General features: G+C 51.3%; 1 protein-coding gene and 1 long non-coding RNA gene across 4 annotated transcripts; one reads left to right on the top strand and one right to left on the bottom strand.

The window, feature by feature from the left end:
• Window positions 1-5,927: 5,927 nt before the first annotated feature.
• LOC132415350 (uncharacterized) lies at window positions 5,928-7,950 on the bottom strand. The gene is made up of 4 exons (XR_009517127.1): window positions 7,821-7,950; window positions 7,066-7,217; window positions 6,776-6,943; window positions 5,928-6,244 (listed from the first exon to the last, which is right to left on the bottom strand). It is a non-coding gene; the product is annotated as an uncharacterized lncRNA (long non-coding RNA).
• Window positions 7,830-17,772, top strand: COPZ2 (COPI coat complex subunit zeta 2). Of its 3 annotated transcripts, XR_011246287.1 has the most exons (10): window positions 7,830-8,348; window positions 9,079-9,153; window positions 10,666-10,747; window positions 11,421-11,512; window positions 11,943-11,998; window positions 12,689-12,766; window positions 14,791-14,842; window positions 15,444-15,482; window positions 16,117-16,232; window positions 17,435-17,772. XR_011246287.1 is itself a non-coding variant. In XM_059998688.2 (9 exons), the coding sequence occupies exons 1-9, from the start codon at window positions 7,962-7,964 to the stop codon at window positions 17,480-17,482; spliced, it is 909 nt and encodes a 302-aa protein (XP_059854671.1). In that variant the 5' UTR covers window positions 7,830-7,961; the 3' UTR covers window positions 17,483-17,772. The 3 variants fall into 3 exon arrangements, 2 of the variants coding, with proteins under 2 accessions (XP_059854671.1, XP_069396245.1); XM_059998688.2 differs by lacking the exon at window positions 16,117-16,232; XM_069540144.1 differs by lacking the exons at window positions 15,444-15,482; window positions 16,117-16,232.
• Window positions 17,773-18,447: the final 675 nt, after the last annotated feature.

The following is an 18,447-nucleotide window of genomic DNA, read 5'->3' as shown; positions in this document are numbered from 1 at the left end:
CAGTCTCTTCTAGCCGACATCTTTGTGATTTCCAAACATTGGTTTACCTCCAGCATCACCTTGGGAAGTTGTTGAACTTGCACATTTTGAGGCACCACACCAGAGGTTCTGATTCTTACCCTGGGGTGGCAGCCTGATAACCTTGCCCGTTTATTAAACAACTCGGGTAGTTTTCATACAGCTGGTGCAAAGACCACTTTTAGGCTGTCACTGAGTTGGCGGCGTTTGCAGTAAGTTGTTCCTAGCTGTGGGACAAAAAGAGGCATTGACTCAAATTCTTGACTCCCTGGAAGATCCTGCTAATCTAGTGGGCGAGCCATTGGTTCTTATACAACCAAGGACAAGGCCAACTGGTAATTTATTTGATGAGAACACCTAGTCCATCATGTGTTTGGAGAATTAGGCGGCTTAATTCTGGGTGGTTCACAGATTATAATGCACTTTCACCATTTAGGAGTATACTGCGTTGAATCCTCAGAAAACTAGTTACTCATTTCAAAGACAGATTAAGGGGACTTCCCTGGTGGTGCGGTGGTTAAGAATCCGCCTGCTAATGCAGGGAACATAGGTTTGAGCCCTGGTCGGGGAAGATCCCACATGCCACTACTGAGCCCGAGTGCCGCCACTACTGAGCCCGAGTGCCACAACTACTGAAGCCCGAGCCCCTCGAGCCCTTGCTCCGCAACAAGAGAAGCCACTGCAACGAGAAGCCTGTGCACAGCAACAAAGAGTAGCCCCCGTTCCCCACAACTAGAGAGAGCCGTTGCGCAGCCAAAAATAAATAATTAACCAAAAAAAAGATGGGTTCAGAGAGCACATGTTTTATTTATTCATTTTACTATTTGTCACCCAGAAAATGCTAAAATAGAAACCCCATGAGGACTAGAATTTTGTGCGTTAACTGTTGAGTCTTCAAAACCTAGGACAGTGCCTGCAATGGCAGATACTTAATACTTGCCGGGAGTTCCCTGGTGGTCTAGTGGTTAGGATTCCAGACTTTCACTGCCATGGCCTGAGTTCAATCCCTGGTCAGGGAACTGAGATCCCACAAGCCCACAGTGTGGCCAAAAATAAATAAATAAATAAATAACATCTCGACTTTAAAAAATAAATAAGGAACTTCCCTGGTGCCGCAGTGGTTAAGACTGCACTTCCCATGCGAGGGGCCTGGGTTCAATCCCTGGTCAGGGAACTAGATACCACATGCATGCTGCAGCTAAGAGTTCACATGCCACAACTAAGGAGCTGGCGAGCCACAGCTAAGGAGCCCGCCTGCCACAACTAAGACCTGGTACTACCAAACAAATAAGTAAAATATTTTATGGAAGTTCCCTGGTGGGCTAGTGCTTAGGATTCCGCACTTTCACTGAGGAGGCCAGGGTTCAATCCCTGGTTGGAGAACCATCCCACGTGCCGCCAGAATACAAGAAATAAAATAAAACATTTTTTAAATAAATAAATAAAAAGTACTTGCTGAATAACTGAAGGGGAACTCAAGCAGGCCTGTGATTAAAAGTTCCTGTTAAAAGCAGAAATCAATAATTGGAGGAGGTGTGGTTTTGAAGAATATGGCATATTATCTAAAAAACTGGATGACCATTCAGCCCCTGAATAAGACCATGAAGGTAAATACTGCTGTTGGATAAGAAAAGAGGAGAAATTAAGGTGTAATCAGTAACTCTAAAAATATATCAAGGGGGTTGAGAAGGAAATATTTTAAAACCATAGCACTAAAACATATCAAGACTAGACTAAAGTTACCAGGCTAAAATACAAGACTATTTTGAGAAGATAGAAGGAGAAATTGCATACTAAGAGTGGCCATCTGTTTGACACAGCAAATAGAGAACAATTTTAAACCTTGACACAGTTCTGAAAAAACAACAACTGGGCAATCGTTTATCTATGGGGAGTCAGGGAACCTTAGCACCAACAAAACTGAGTGTTTTGGACAGTCCATTTGTACTTTACAAGTTTCTTTTGAGCTGCATAGCAGGGTACCAGGTGCCTGGGATGAGAAATAAAGTTATGTAGTACATATAAGACTAACATGAAATCAAGATAAACATTCACTGAAATGGCAACTGTGGGTGGGACAGCCACACTGAGGAGATAACCATGTGATACTCTCACATCACTTTGAAAGCCTAAATTCATTTGGTCACTTTTTAATGACTCACAAGTTTGTTAAGATAGCTCTCTTACCCATCCTCTTCTTTCCTTTCTCTCCTTTCTGGGGTCCTGGGTGTGGAGAGAGTTACAGGCACTGAGAATAGGAAGGGCTCCATGTTAATCCTTAGAGAAACATGGGGAGGGGGAAGGGTAAGCTGGGACAAAGTGAGAGAGTGGCATGGACAAATATACACTACCAAATGTAAAATAGATAGCTAGTGGGAAGCAGCCACATAGCACAGGGAGATCAGCTTGGTGCTTTGTGACCACCTAGAGGGGTGGGATAGGGAGGGAGGGAGGGAGACGCAAGAGGGAAGAGATATGGGGATATATGTATATGTATAGCTGATTCACTTTCTTATAAAGCAGAAACTAACACACCATTGTAAAGCAATTATACTCCAATAAAGATGTTAAAAAAAAAATCCTTAGAGAAGGGGTGGGAAAGGTGTGGAGAGGTCTTTTGTCCACACTATCCTGTTCCCTTTCTTTTGCCTCCCAACTTCAAGTACTATGTTTAAATGTGTATAATAATTATTTGAGTGTAAAGTGGGAGAGAGCTGGATCAGGAACTGTATTATTGGGTTAAAGAATGACTAGGAGAAAAAAAAAAGAATAACTAGGGGTAGTTAGAAAAAGTTTTCTGCTTAGCAGTTACAGAAAGGTGGGAAGAAAAATGGGAAAGACAAAGAATTGCTAGCCCATTGCAAGGGCTGAGGAGAGCAGAGACGTAGAGAAAATCTCAGCAGCCGGCAGTGAGGCCTGGCAGGGTGTAGGCACCCAGGATATTTAATAGTACTCTGTGTAGGGAGTGGAGATCGAAAGACCGTCTTCCACGCTGTCTAGAGTTCCAGGTCAAGGCTGAGCAGGTGTAAACCTCCTTCCCAGAACCCACTGATTAACCTTGTAAAATCCAGGGTGTGTCCTTCTTCACCCAGGAAGCCACCCTCCTCCCCGCCCCCCCACACACACACCCTCCTTTCCCGGGAACAGCTGTTAATAGGACAATTACCCAAGAAGCGAAAGAAAGATCCCATGCTGATGTGTCATCCGTCCTGGTATATCCATTAAATCAGACTGAGAAGACCACTGGAAAAAGTGAGTGCATGTACTTGCTCCCTGAGGGAGAGGCTGAGAGCCAACAGTGGAACCAGGTCTTGCCAGGGAGGCTCCAGGCTGCTCAGGAGAGAAGGCAGTGGGAAGCCAGGAAGTTGGTTAGTTCTAATGCACAGGGATTTGGGGTCATGAAAGAAAGCCAGCTAACTACACTGAAATCCTACTCATCCCAGTGATATCTACGTTGACCCACCTTCCTCTGTAGGAACAGCTGTTGCTGCCATCGGGCAGGCACATCCATCCTCCAAACATCCTGTGATGATGACTCCTGTCCAGAAACCCTCGGAGAAGGGCATGTGGGAAGGCAGACTGGCTGTGGTTTAGAGTTCTTCTGGAATAGCAGGAATTGCTTTTTCCCCAAAGGGGAAACCCAATCTTTCTGCCATTCTGCTCACCCATTAGTTTTCCTTTCTTTAAAAATGTTTTTAAATGTTGTTAACCTATATAAATATTTCTCACTCTCCAATTTCCAACTAGTCAAGGGGAATGGATAAAATGACTGCCTGAGATTTCCTTAACACCCTTCTGAGAGATTCTAGCATTACATCCTGTCAATACCCCCTTTCTTACATGGTAAACATCATTAGCAAGCTTGTTACCATTAAACCATCAAAAGAGGTTCTACAAGCCAGTCTCTTCCCTGTGCACCTCTCCCATGGCTGTCTTAGAAGATTGCTTCTCAACCCTGGCTGCACATTAGAATCACCTAGGGGGCTTGCCCAGGTCCCACCCCCCCAACTAATTAAATCAGAGTCTCCCAGAGCAGCCCTGGACATCAGGATTTTATAAAAGCTCCTTAGGTGATTCTTATATGCAGCCAGAGTAGAGAATCAGTAGCTTGGGGGCAAGAATCCAAGTTGAGTAAAAAAGCACAGCGGTGGTAATCATGAGTGCGGACCAGAATCACCACCTGATTTTACGACGTGCTCTTTCTCAGTCCTAACGTGTTCTCTTCCTGGACCTACCCAATGAAAACGCTTCTTTAGTCATTCATGTCTTGGTGTAACATTTTATGAAGCTGAACTCAGTGGTCCTGTATGTCTCACCATGTTGTCCCAAACAGTGTTGGGTAACTTTCTTTGTATAGCTCTCAGTGTGGCATGTCACAGTCAGTGAGGTGCTATTGTGAGGTGGGAAAAGTGGGTGTTTTGGACTCAGAGCTGCGTTCCAAAACTTACTAGTTGGGCCCTCCTGAGCTAAAATGGAGTTAACAATATACATATTCACAAAGTTTAAAAATCGGATCCTGTGTATAAAGTCCTTCATGCATGGGTAGAGCTAAGCGTGAGGTCCCTTTCTTGCCCAGCTCTCTCTCCACCCACCCTACAACCTTGTTATCCCAGAGAAAGCCAAACACATTGAAGAAATGAGAGCTGTCTTTAGGATGGTCAACTGGAAACTCATCCTGCAGACAGAGCATGGAAGCTTTCGTTTTCTCTCTGGAGGATGCCACAAGCACACACAACCACACCTCACATTGCACACACACCTCCCCCTCTTGACATTATAGCAGGAAGGAGAGAGAAAGGCTGTTACCCAAGGGAGCTGTTTCTTCTTGTCACACAAGAACAGATGCTGAAATCCTAGGACAGACAGCACAGAAATGTGGCAGCAGGAGGGTGAGTCAGAGGAAATGGAATGGTCTCACCTTCAAGATACATCAAGGCCCAGAGGGGAACCTATTTGAATCACTAACCTCCTGGAGACTCCAAAGGGCAGAGACATATGTGTGTGTGTGTGTGTGTGCGTGTGTGTGTGTGTGCGTGTGTGTGTGTGTGTGTGTGTGTGTTTAGGACCAATTCTGAGTCCAGCTTCTCCACAGACCCCAGCTGCTTAGAGATGCGCACAGCACCTCCTCCCAGGGCACCCCGCCCCTTCTCAAGGAAGGAGGGAACAGGGAAACAGCAAGCGGCTTTCTTTCTGAACCCAGCTCTGGCTTCCTCATTCTGAGAAGCTCACCAGCAGCTTCTTTTCTGCTGCACTTGCAGGCTTCCCAAGTGCTGCCAGCCTTACACTGTAAGGCTGTGCTCTGTGGGGGACATTGTCCTGACACCGTGCACACTGAACGTGTATGTTTACACAGAATCCCCACTAAAGGGGCACCCCGGGTTGGGGGACCCTGAGGAAGGAAAGGAGTCCTGGGGTCTCTGTTGAGGGAGTTTGGGAAGGAGCCATGATAGGAGGAAATCTCTTCCTTGAAAAGTTCAACTTGAGTGCTCTGGATTTACTTATTCACCACGGCACTTAAGCTGTAAAGCGATCCTGATGATGATAACGATAGCAACCCTGGTGGTGGTGGTGGTGGTGGTGGTGCTGAGGATTTTTCGGTTCCTAAGCTTCCTTCCCTGGCCTTCTCTCTCATCCCCAGCCCCTCTGCCCCCCTCAGTGCCTCTCAGCCACTCTGCTGTCACTAATTCCTCCCCTTCCTCTCCCCGGAGCCACTCCTGCTCTCTAAGTCCCGTCTTCCCAGGTCTTCCTCTCCTTCTGCAAGCTGACCCTCTCCCACTGTGGGTACCATTCACTACACAGAGGCTAGGAAATGCCCCTGGAGGCTTTTTGGTGCTGTCGTTGCAAATATGAGCTAATAATGGACGAGCTCACAGAAATATTAAAGCATCGAAATCAAATCAGTACTTTTTTAAAATTTATTTTATTTTTGGCTGCTTTGGGTCTTTGCTGCACGTGGGCTTTCTCTAGCTGCAGCGAGTGGGAGCCACTCTTCGCTGCGGTGCGTGGGCTTCTCACTGCAGTGGCCTCCCTTGCTGCGGAGCACCGGCTCCAGGCACGCGGGCCTCAGTAATCGTGGCACACGGGCTCAGTAGCTGTGGCTTGCAGGCTGTAGAGCACAGGCTTAGTGGTTGTGGCCCACGGGCCTAGTTGCTCCGCGACACATGGAATCTTCCCGGACCAGGGCTCGAACCCGTGTCCTCTGCCTTGGCAGGCAGATTCCTAACCACTGTGCCACCAGGGAAGCCCCAAATTAGTATTTTTAATAACATTGAGCCGGCATGACCATTGACATAACTTCTGATCATCTGGAATCCAAGCAATTAAAATACTGTCTTTTCCTCCATTATACCAAATAGCATTGATTAATGTTCATTATTATAACTCTGGTAGCCTGCAGGGAAGATTCAGATGTGCCTTCTAAATCATCATAAAGAGGTTCAGTAGACGTTTCCTCAGACACGTGTGGCTCGCCCCCTCACTTCCTTCAGCTCTTTGTTCAAATGTCACCTTCTTGAAGGCTTTCTCAAATGACCCTAATGAAAATGGCATTTTTCCCTGCCTCTCCCCAACCCCTCACATTCCTGATACCCATTCCTGATCTATTTTTCTTCATAGTGCTTACCAGCAATTCAAATAATATCTATTTTATTCATTTATGTGCCTATTATGTCTTGCACAGAAATGCACACACACACACACACACACACACACACACAAACACTTGAATAAGCTCCACGAGAGCAAAGATTTTGTTTACCTTGGCTATTGTTGCATCCCAGTGACTAAAAAAGTAACTGGCACATAGGAAGCACTCAAATATTTGTATAGCACATAAAACATGGTTTCACTGGACCTGTCGTGTGTCCTCTTTGGGGCACCAGCGATTCCACAGGCACATTATCTCTATTTTTGTAGTACGCAATGCCTGATGCAGAGAAGGACCACACACATTTGTAAACAAATTAGTAAAAATGGTATTTGGAGATTCAATACAACAAAAGAAATATGTAGGGTGCTGAGACAGAGAATGTGACAGCAGAGACCTACCAAGTCAGATTCGGTGGTTGTCAGAGAAGGCCTTTTGGTGATGACATTGAAGTTGAGATGAAGAATGAGATGGCTTGAAACCATTCAGCAGAGGAAACCCCCATTCCCCAGTCACCTGGGATGAGTGAGTGTGGTACCCAACATCAAAGGACCTGAAGAGAAGAATGGAGAAGAAATTCTTAGTCTGAATTTCTGGGTTCCACCTCCATTCAACTATTGATTAGCTGAAGGATCTTGAAAGATCACACAAACTTTGAGTCTCCCTTTGCTTAAAATGGGGATGAGAACACCTACCTCACAGGTGTAAGTTATATCAGATAATGTACGTGAAAAGTCTTAAGTGTAACATGCATGCCTGGTATTGTGATAGGTAAATGGATAAGTACTGTAAACTCTGTACCGTTGGAGTGTGAATTTCCCACTGGCCTTGAGGACGCTGAAGCTAAAGCTTGTCCTCTGGTGTACTTAGGCCAAAGGAACCAAAGCGTGGCAAAGCTTGATGCCATTCACTGGTGAAGCCTTTGTGCTGCTAGGCATCTGTCTTGTTTCAGATTGTGTCGTGTCTGTGTCTTGGGAGACTTCTGCCACGGCGTCCGGGCGCCATGGCTCCCTAACCCAAGTCGCGTGAGAGGAGTGGGAGAAACTCTTCTATGCAGAGGGGTCTCTCTAAGAGCTGCCCTCATCTGCTCCCACTGCTAGAACCTGTCTCTGAGACCCAAAGGATGACCTGATATATTTGTCCCAACGGTACCTACCAGGAGTCAAAAGACAAACTGGACTTTGCCTGTGTTTTCTGCTGGCCTCAGGACAGCCTGCGGACGTCGGTGCAAACCAAACCCACAAGTCAGAGAGAAGGCAGGAGGGGAAAGAGAGGCCGGTCCTGGGACAAACGGAGGATGCGGGGAGCTGTGGGCTTTGAGGAGACTAGGAGGGCGAGGGGAAGGAGAGGTGGGGGAAGGAGCGCTGGGGTGTGGGCGCAAGGCGGAGAGAGCGGGAACGGAGAGGAGACGAGGGAGGACGAGGAGGGAAGGGCCGCGGGGAAAGGAAGGACACGCGCAGACGGGCAGAGAGGGCGGACGCGAGGCCGGCGGCTGCCGGGGAGGAGCAGGCGGCGGCCCCGGGGGGCGCGGGGCGGGGTGGGGCGGCGCTGTCAGCGCGAGGCGGCGAGCGGAATGCAGCGGCCGGAGGCCTGGCCACGTCCGCACCCGGGGGAGGGGGCCGCGGCCGCCCCGGCCGGGGGCCCGGCGCCGCCCGCCCGAGGCCGGGAGCCCGCGGGGCTGCGGGTACGGAGCGGGCGGCACCGGGGGCCGAGCGGGCGGCGCCAGCTCACAAGTCGCCCGCTGGGCGCTGGGGAACTTGGTGCCGCCCGGACCGGCCGGGGAGGAGCGGCGCCCGCGCAGGCAGAAAAGTTCCTCCGCGCGGACTCGGGAGGAGGCCGGTCTCGCGTCCGCTTGGACGAAGTTCTGGAGCAGTCGGCGCGGGCGGGGGCACGGCTCGGCGGGGCTGGATTGCGATTCTCCCGGAGGGTTAGGCAGCCGCGGGGCCGCCCCGGGCCTCGGGCTGACGTGCGTGCTTCTGGAGTCCGACGGGCCGGGGGCTGGGGGCGCGCGGAGAGCGCGGGTCCAGCCTCGGCCGCTGGCCGCTGGCCGCTGGAGGAGGAGGCTCGGCGCCGCTGTCCCCCCGGCCCAGGTTCTGTGATACACTCCGACTCGGGCTCTGGAGCAGTCAGTGCATGACAGAACTTGGGCCCGGACGGACCTTCCGCACCCAGTGGGCACAGCGCCCACCCGGGGCCTGCAGTGGACCATCTGCCTGGGAGGGGAGCGGGCACCCGAGTGGCCCATGTGGCACAGGGTTGGGCCGGAACCAGCTGTGGACCTTTGGGGTTGGGGTCGCTGGAGCCTGAGGATTGACTCTTGGGACCAGAAGGTCCCGTAGAGCCAATGACAGGAGGTCTACCCTGAATTAGGGGCCAACGGAGCTCTCCCCCCCACCCACCCCGCCCCGTGTCAGTTGCAGGAACCTTCCCTCTACACCATCAAGGCTGTCTTCATCCTAGATAATGACGGACACCGCCTGCTGGCCAAGGTAACCTCCCACCTTCACCGGAGGGCCCCTGAAGACACTGTGCCACAGGCCCAATAACAGAAGTCCCCACCAAGCTGCCTCTCCTGGCAGGAGGGACCCCACTGTGGGCTCTGCAACTCAGAGCACCTCAGCTGAGACTCCTCCAAAGGCCATTCTGTCCATCCTCCTACCTTGTCAGACTGCTGGCCCCTGAAAGGGGGTGGGGCTGTCTCCTCTGTTTCTAAAATGTTCCCTAAAATGTCTTCTCACCATCTTTTCCACTGGCCTGGGACCCCGGAGTCCTAGTCCCCAGATTCTGAACAAGTAACCTCCACTTTTCTTCCACAGCTTGGTAAACACTAAGGATTTAGAACCAGACAAGATTTTAGAGACTATATAATCCAATTCTTTCATTTCACAAATGAGGAAAATGCAGTCTAGAGAAGCTAAAAGGGTTGCCTGTGGTCACAGGTAGTAATATCCGAACACAGATCCAAACTCAGGTATTTTGACCTGAAGTTCAGGAGGGTGGTTTTCACTGCACCAACTATTCAACTGTCTGGTATCTGTGCTAGTGAACATGGCCAGGATAAACCAAACTAGAATAATCCAAAAATAAATGTCTCCCATCAACACAGTTAACTATAGTAGGACTATGGCACCTAAACTAGCTACAAAATGCATTGTAGATTTTTCGTTTGTATGGGTTGAAACTTTTTGACTTCATGACATTGAAATGAGCTTGTTCACCACAGCAGTGGCCAGCAGGGAGACTGCTAATTTGCCTGCAGATGGGGTACTAAGTGGCAAAATCCACATTCAGAAAATTGAAAGCTGAGCTGACATCTCTTGCTGCAGCTGGTCAGAGGTGTCTCGGCAACCAGAAGTTCCAGGGCCTCCTCCCAGCAGATCACATCCATGTTCAGATGCAGGAACTGAGTCAGAGAGAGAGTCTCATCAAACCCAAACAAAACAGCATTGACTTAATTAGGCAGTGTGTGCCAGGAACTTTCCCTTAGATATTTCATCTTTACCATAACCCTGTCTGAAGTCAGACCATCGTTGGTGTTCAATCCCAGCTCTGTCCCTTACAACTGTGAGATGTCAGGGAAGTTACCTGACTTCACGCCTCAGTTTCCACATCCATATAATGTGGATAATAAAGTAGCTGTTGTGATATTATTGTGTTAAAGGGTCCCTGGCTCTGCCTTCTTTCCTGTAGACTCAGGTTAGTGTAGAAACAGTGTGGCCTAGCGACCACCGCAGTCTTTCGCACACTGCACATCTGCGGAATGTACAAAGACCTTCAAGAAATCAGGACAGGACTCCACGAGAAGGCCTCAAAATTCCTCTATTTGCTCAGAATTTGTGTTTATGGGGAAACAGCGAGCAGACAGGCCTAGAGGGCGGTCAAGAGAAGATGGGGCACGGCAGCAGGGTCCCGCTTGGCCAGCACCCACCATTCCCTGCCACCCATCCAGGGAGGAAGCTCTGTGGAACAGCTGTCACCTTTTCTCCTTCCCTTTCACCTAGTATTACGACGACACATTCCCCTCCATGAAGGAGCAGATGGCCTTCGAGAAAAATGTCTTCAACAAGACCAGCCGGACTGATAGTAAGTGTCCGCCTCTTGCTCGTGCAGAACTTTCAGATGCACACCGTCATCTTCATCTGGACACATCTGTCCCCGTCGGCCTCACACACCCACAGGCCATTCCCTTTTCTTCAGAGGTGCTTTTTCCTCTCCTTCCCAGCTGTTCTCTTCTCTCTTCTTCCTGTGAGCCTTCACTCCCCTCCCTCTCAACCCCCCTCTTCCTGCCTACGGCATGCCTGGACTTCTCTCAGTGGAAGGGGCCCGCACTAGCCTGGGGCACTAGCCTTAGGCATTGCGTATGGTGGGCAAAAGGTCAGCCTTGACCCAGGTTTGTTGACTTCTTAGAATGAGGCAGTCAAGTGCTGGGAATGGAGTAGAGGGTGGGGGGAGGGACACAGAGTAGCCTAATAGTAGTGTCCCTAGTGCGTGTCTTTTCAAGGGTGCTAGTCTTTGCAAGGGTTCTTTGTTTGTTTGGCCTCTCAGCTTGTGGGATCTTAATTCCCTGACCAGGGATTGAACCCGGGCCCTTGGCAGTGAAAGTGTGGGGTCCTAACCACTGGACCGCCAGGGAACTTCCTTTGCAAGGGTTCTCTGGAAGGGGAAGAAGGAAATAGGGCAAGAGGCACAGAGCTGCAGACGGGGAGGAGGGGCCAGGCAGAGGTGACGAGAACTGAGACCCCCCCCGCTCTTCTAGGTGAGATTGCATTTTTCGGGGGCATGACCATCGTCTACAAGAGCAGCATTGACCTCTTCCTGTATGTGGTGGGCTCATCCTATGAGAACGAGGTGAATTCAGGAGGTTGGAGTGACAAGGAGGCTTGGATTCTGGGGTAGAAGCTGGGAGGCTCACCATTGGTACCCCTCCTTCTAGACTCTGGGGAACTGGGAGCAGCCAGAATGGTTCTTTCTGGAACAGTGCATATCCGTGATGTTCCTTAGATTCCTTGGGTACCAGAAATGGAGTCCTCAGAGGCCTCTGTGTCTTAAACATCACTGGAGAAGGATGTACTCAGTGTCCCACAGCAGGCACTCCAGTGCTTCCAACCCAAACATGGGGAGGGGAGGGGCCCTCTCAGGTCAAACTGCAGTCAGGCTCCAGCCATGTCCTCTCTGAAGAGGGACAGCTGCCCACACAGTCAGGCTCTGAGATTTCCTTTTAGCCTTCTTAACCTCAAGCTCTCTCGTTTTTCTCCTCCCATTATCTGCCCACCCCCAGCTGATGCTCATGTCTGTTCTTACCTGCCTGTTTGAGTCCCTGAACCATGTGTTAAGGTGAGTGAGGCCCTCTATCCTCCAAGGCTCCCATCCCCCAGACCTTCGTACATCACAGAGGCGGGACCCTTCCTCCCTGCTCTTTTCTCCTGAAGTCCCCACAAGACTAAGGCTGGAGCCAGAGCATCCTTCTGCAAGGACCCTGCCCTTTACCTGATCAAGCAATGGTATGGCCAGAAAATGAGGTCTAGAGAAACTAAATGATTTGCCTGAGGTTACAAGCTATTTATATCAGAGCAGAGATTCAAACTCAGGTCTTTTGACTTGAAGCTCAGGGTGATTTTCCCTCCACCCCCATTCAGTGATCTGGTATCTACCCCAGTGAACGCAGCCTGGGTAAACCAAACGCAGATAACCCAAAGATAAATGTTCACAGTCGACACAATTAACTACAGTAAGGCTATAGCGCCTGAAGTGCTGTGAAATGCTTAAGGGTAGGCACAGGGTCCCTGCTCAAAGTGTGAGGACGGTGGGCAAGGGGAGCTTAAGGAAGCAGACCCGTGCTCTGGGCAGGGATCCCTTGCCCAGGTGCTGCCCTCACTGCCCTTGACATTCTCCTTCCCTGTGCTTGTGCGGGGGATTGGCGGTGGGAAATAAGGCAATCTTTGGAGAGAGCGGGTCCGCCTCACCTAGACAGGGACCCGGCTTCTCCTGGCCATGGGGAGGTTCCAGAGCTGTGTCTGCCTTCAGGAAGAACGTGGAGAAGCGCTGGTTGCTGGAGAACATGGACGGAGCCTTTCTGGTGCTGGACGAGATTGTGGATGGCGGGTGAGGAGGAGGGGAGGGAAGAGGGGCTGGTCAGGGACACTCACAGCGGGAGGTGCCCTTGAAAGTCATCAGCTCTAGGTTGCACCCAGCACACTGTTGGCTCTCTGGCCAACTTCTCCCTCCCTTCCCCCAGCATCCCATCCCCCCTACCCCACTCATGAGGATGGAGGTTGACTTCAATGTTAGCCAAAGAGAAGCACACAAGAAAGTAATCTGGTGTCCAACTATGGCTGACTGTTGACTAGGCAGGGTTTGGGGCGACGGTTTGATTTCCAGTGCCCAGGAGAAGCAGGCAGCACAGATACTTGCCCCTTCCTGGGAAGACTTCCTTCAGGCGGAGCCCTGCTGCTGCCACACCTCCTGCTCTTAGAGGTTCATTCCAACACCAGCTAGACGCGTGACCTGGGCCAGTTACTTACTTTCCTTACTTTCTCCATCTTTCAAATGGAGACAGTAAGGGAACTGCCTCAAAGGGTGTGGGATTAAATAAGGTGACGCAAGTGAAGCTCATGGTTTTCCTTCAATAAATGTTTCCTACTATTGGCATAAGATTATAGTCTTAGGATGGTGGGAACTCTTAGGAGAAGGGTTGGTTAGTGAATTTCCATGGGGGTGGTGCAATATTCAGGGAAAAAAAGAAGGTCTGGCTCTGGGGCAAAGGGTAATGGGAACAGATCACCTGAAAGACATCCACGGGCCTCTGTCATTCCATCCATTTAATAGAGGAAACAGAGGCTCAGAGATTCAAGTCCCCAAGATCACATGGCTAGGGAGGGGCAGGGCCAAGATCTAAAACATGTGCATGTTTCCAGAGATTGTGCTCTTTCCACAGCACTGTACCACCCTGCTGGGGGACAGGGGCTCTGGGAGGTACTCTGGGAATGGGTACTGTGGGCTTCCTCCCTCCTTCCTCCCTCCTTCCTCCCTCCCTCCTCCCTCCCTCCTTTCCTCTATAGCTCTTGACTGTCTGCTGCTGCTGCAAGGCCTTGTGCTAATTGCTAGGACCCAAGACTGAGGGGAATAAAACCAGGTTTTGTGGAATATACAATTTGTGTATACAACTTGGTAGACTGTCCTTAAGGAAAGCAAAGCGCACACACACACACACACACACACACAATTACAAATACAAAATGAGGTGCAGGGCCTTGGAAGGACCTTCACAAGGGAGGGTGTAAGCTTTATCAGCTTCCGGTCTGTGCCCCTAGAAGGCCCAGTTTCTGCCCCCTGAGGGGCTCACAGTTTCCCTCCAGTGAAAATCAGGGAAGTGTCAGTGGAGTCAACACCTGAACTGGAGCCTTGGCCTAGGTTGCTCTGTCCAAAGGACCCCTGGTGAGAGATCTGGGGCTGCAAGTGCCCCTGTGATGGGCCTGGGAGAGGCTCTCAAGAAATGTTCGTTCACTTCCTTCTGCCCTGGAGGAGACTCACTGGGTGAAAAGGAGGAGTCACTCAGTCCCCGTGAGCCCTAACCTTCCCACAGTGACTGGCTCTCACCCCTGCACACACCCACACGTGGCTTCAGAACGCCCCCAGGGCATCAGGAAAGAGCGTCAACTAGCCGAGGAAAGCCTCCATAACTGGGTCTGTAGATTCTGATTTTTTGGAGTTCCACTTCTTTCGTGTATGGCATGACCCTGTGGCATAAAATAATAGTGAAACGAGATAGGGACCCCGCGGGGGGGGCCTCTCTTCCTTCCCTGCATCTGAATCCATCCCTAGACCCAGAGGTGAAGTGAACTTTCTAGAGGTCTCAGTTTTTGAGTCCCTGCTCTTGACAACCGGATTGTTCTAGACTGGACTGCCCTCACCTGATCTCTAAGTGTTTGCCCAGTGATGATGAAGTGTGGGAGAATCAGAGCTGAGGGTGCTCCGTGGTGAGGGAGAGTTCTGGCTTGAGTATCAGCAGGAAGGTACCTTGGAGGGGGAATGTAGCATACGGCAGGGAAGGGAAGGGCTTAGCAGGGAGCGGAGGCAGAGGGAAGCATGTGGCTGATTTTCCTCTCGGTTTTTCTGTCATCTTGTAGTGTGATTCTGGAGAGTGACCCCCAGCAAGTGATCCAGAAAGTGAATTTTAGGGTAAGAGTCATCCTGCATCCCCCCTCACTCCCATCTCCTCCAGGCTGCCCTTCCCATCCTCTCCACCTCCTGTTCTCCCTGTATCTGGGCTGCCAGAACCCCGGTGGCGGGAACCCAAGCTCCTCTAGCAGAAGCAACCACTGGGGTGATGCACTTGTTGGGGGAGCAGCAGTTTAGAGGAGTGTCAATTAGTAAAAGATATCTCTGTCCTCTCCCCCTGCAGAATCACAAACACCTCACCATCCTCCCTAGTGGGAAGTAGACTGGGGAAATAAATAAATCCTCACAGAGACACCTGATGGCTGCCTTGGCCTTGAGGTTGGCCTTGGGGGTGTATAGATAGAACCTCCCTGCCCAGTTTGGCTTCTCATGTCTGGATGAAACCTTTCCTCTCATCTTTATTCCCCCTCACTCTCTCACCCACCTTGTGCCAAACAAGAAGCTCTAGGACTTCCACTAAGTGGTATACATGTGCAGCTCTGGATCCCCTGATCACTGCATCTGTTCGCCGCCACTACCCCCAAGCCCCTTTCCCTCGCCTCTCTTTCTTCACCCAAAACCCTCGCCCTGGCCTGACCACCCTGACTCTGCTTCCGTGCAGGCGGATGACAGCGGCTTAACTGAGCACAGTGTGGCCCAGGTAGGCCCCCTCCATCTGCCTTGGCCAGAAAAGGGTTGGTGGGAGGAGAGCAGAGCATCCCAGGGGGACCCAGTGGGGCTATCAAGGCTGAGAAGTCAGGGGTGCAGGAGGGAAGGGATGACAGTGTCAGGCCATCTCTTGGAGACAGTCAGTGGAGGCTTCCAGGGTCCCCTAGGTGACGTGGAGCTGGGTATTAATAAATGATGGACACCTTCCTAGCAGTTCACCTTATCTCCTTCCTGGCTTGGTATAGTTGGATCAAAACCCAGGATGACCTGCCCACCCTGGAGATGGCTGGGTCACTTGTTCCCCAAAGCAATCTGGGGGCTTAGGCCTCTGATGCTTCCCCCAACCTAGAAAGGATACCAAATAGAGTTTTCCTCCAAACCCTCACCCCTGCTGTTTAGGGTCCACGCTGAGATTGTTAAGGGACCCTTAAGTCCATGATGGGATCTAATTCTCACCACTTGCCACCATGTCCCCGAGTGACCTGACTATGGAAGAGTCTACCCCTGTCCTATCTGGAAGTGCATGTGGGGCAGGGGTGAGGTTTCTGGATCTGTGGCTTGACTGGTTTCCCAGCTGTGCAAACTTCCTGCTTGTCAAGCTTGACCTCCATTCTGTCTGCCCACAGGTCTGTCTGCCCGGACTAATTCTGCTTTTATGGAGTTTCCTGCCCTGCCACTAACTACCTCCTGCTGTAATGGCCCAAGCTCAGATGGGCCTGTACCATCCCACGTGGGGCCCCAGGTGTGGTGCCCACTTTCCTGTGACTGCCCTTCGTACTCACACTGCCTCTCCCTCTTCCCAGTTCCCAATGCCTCCTCCTACCCTGCTGAGATGAATGCAGCCGCATGGCAATTTTCAGGGCTAAAGAGGTTAAGGAGCAGAGCAGATAAGAACAGAAGTGCTGGTGTGAGTCATCCCAGGATGTATGTTGTGCCTTATCACCTACAAGCTGGGTGGCCTAGGGCAAGTTACTCAACTTCTCTGGGCCTCACATAATCACAGGACACTCCTCATAGAGTTATCATAGAGAATTAGATGAGCTAATGCATGGAGAGCTCTTGGCCTAGATCCTGTTTTCCAAAGGGGAAAAGAATGAAGGCACAGCACTTTTAATGGAATTCTTGAGTAAAAAAACTGAGGAAGTTGCAGGTAGTGAATGGGAGATGAAATGAGGAGAAAGATTTTTGCCGAGAGAAGCAGGAGAACTCCAGGGCCAGGCTGTCCCTGAGAAAGGAGGGGGAGTGGGCAGGAGGAAGGGACATACAGTGGGATTGACCTTCTTCGAAAGGGAATGAGGCTTGATGGCTGGAGGGACAACGTGAGGGACATACCTGGGGTCCCCACCATGTTGGCATGGTGTGTGCACAGTCGTATGGATCTGTGTAAACATGGGGCTGAGGCGGTTTCCTCAGCAGGATGTTAGAGTGAACACATCTGGGTGCAGGTGACCCTCAGCAGAGTCTGCCCAGGAGCCCTTTGCCAGCTGTGCCACATCAGCAGCGGGTTGGGGTGGGGTGTTGAGGACCTACTGCCAGCCAAAGCCAGAGCTAGGGGTTTGCTGAGGTGTCTGGGCACAGGAAGTGTCAGGCCTGGGCCCGTCTCTGCCTGGACGTGGCACTGTGGGCGGGAGCTTGAATGGCATGGTGTGGGGAGTCAGGGCTGCTGCCACACCCAGGGCTGCAGATGCAGGAGCGGAGAGCTGGGCAGGCTCTGGCCTGGGCTGGTTGTTGGCTGCAGCCAGTTAGGCTGCTCTTCCCATCTTGACGGCCCGGCCCCACTTACGGCAGGCAGAGATGAGCTGCTGCCACCTAGTGACTGGGGATGATAGGGACGCGTAGAGGGCGGCTATAGACCGCCCCCTCCCCCGTCTCACTGCAGTGTTAATGTACTTGTCATTCCTCCCCAGTAATTCTCTCAACCTTGCACACCCCCACCCCACCCAGGTTCTTCAGTCTGCCAAGGAACAAATTAAATGGTCGTTACTGAAATGAAGGCTGTGCATTCAAGGCTCCCTGCCCCCAGACCATTCCCCCAACCCTGGCAAAAGCACAAAGACCCCAGGGGACACCAGAGACCCCTCTATATCCCCAGGCCTTCCCAGAACTGACTCCCGAGGTCTCCGGCCAGGGACTCTGAGATGCAGAGGTTTGGTTTCAACACTGAGTCACTCCTTCTCACTGTCCTGGCCTGCTCTTTGGGCCTTCAGAACCAGCTGAGCTGCCTTAACTCAGACCTTAGGCATCCCTGGCCCCAGAGCCCAAATAAACCTGCTTTTGTCTCCTGCCAATGGTCTCTTTCTCTCTTGACCTGGGAAGTGTGTGTGTGTGGGGGGGGGGGGGTCTGATAAGGGATTCTGCACTGTGGGGGGCTCATCTCCTGGATGCCCAGTTCCAGGGTGTATCCTTGTGGTTGTGTGACTGGGGAGAGGGGTGGGTCAAGGGAGAGGAGACAATTTAACACAGTGACGGGGTGTGACACTGATACTGGGGCCCTATATGTGGTGTGGAGGGCTGGGTATGATTGTGTGACAGGGTAAAAGAGTCATAATGGGAGGAATGGTGCATATGCGGGGGAAAGGAGAGCAAAAGATGGTACACACATGGTGGCCCCGCCGGGATTCTTCATCTCGCTTTTTCCATTCTCAGCCTCCAGGAGGGAAGGGCGTAAGGTTTCCTCTGGACAAACTGAGGAACAGCACGCCTGTTTTTCTTGGCTTGCCTGGGAGATTGCCGCGGAATTCCTCTGCTGGCATATACCCTGGGCACTAGAGCCCTGCAAGCTTGCCATGGCTAGGCCCAGATACTAGGGGTGAGGAAGCACCGGCCAGCTCCCGCCTTGTATTTGTGTCCAGAGCACCCAGTGCGCTCGAGGGTGTGAAGAATTGCAGGTCCAAAGGGGGAGACGGGCGGAGGGGCATTCTATAGGCAAATAGAAAGGATGGAGTGACTTTCGGGGG

The sequence above is a fragment of the Delphinus delphis genome, chromosome 19, assembly GCF_949987515.2.
Source record: "Delphinus delphis chromosome 19, mDelDel1.2, whole genome shotgun sequence".
In the NCBI taxonomy this organism is placed as follows: Eukaryota; Metazoa; Chordata; class Mammalia; order Artiodactyla; family Delphinidae; genus Delphinus; species Delphinus delphis.
Note: the sequence above shows the minus strand (reverse complement) of the source record. Positions and strands in the feature narration are given on the sequence as shown.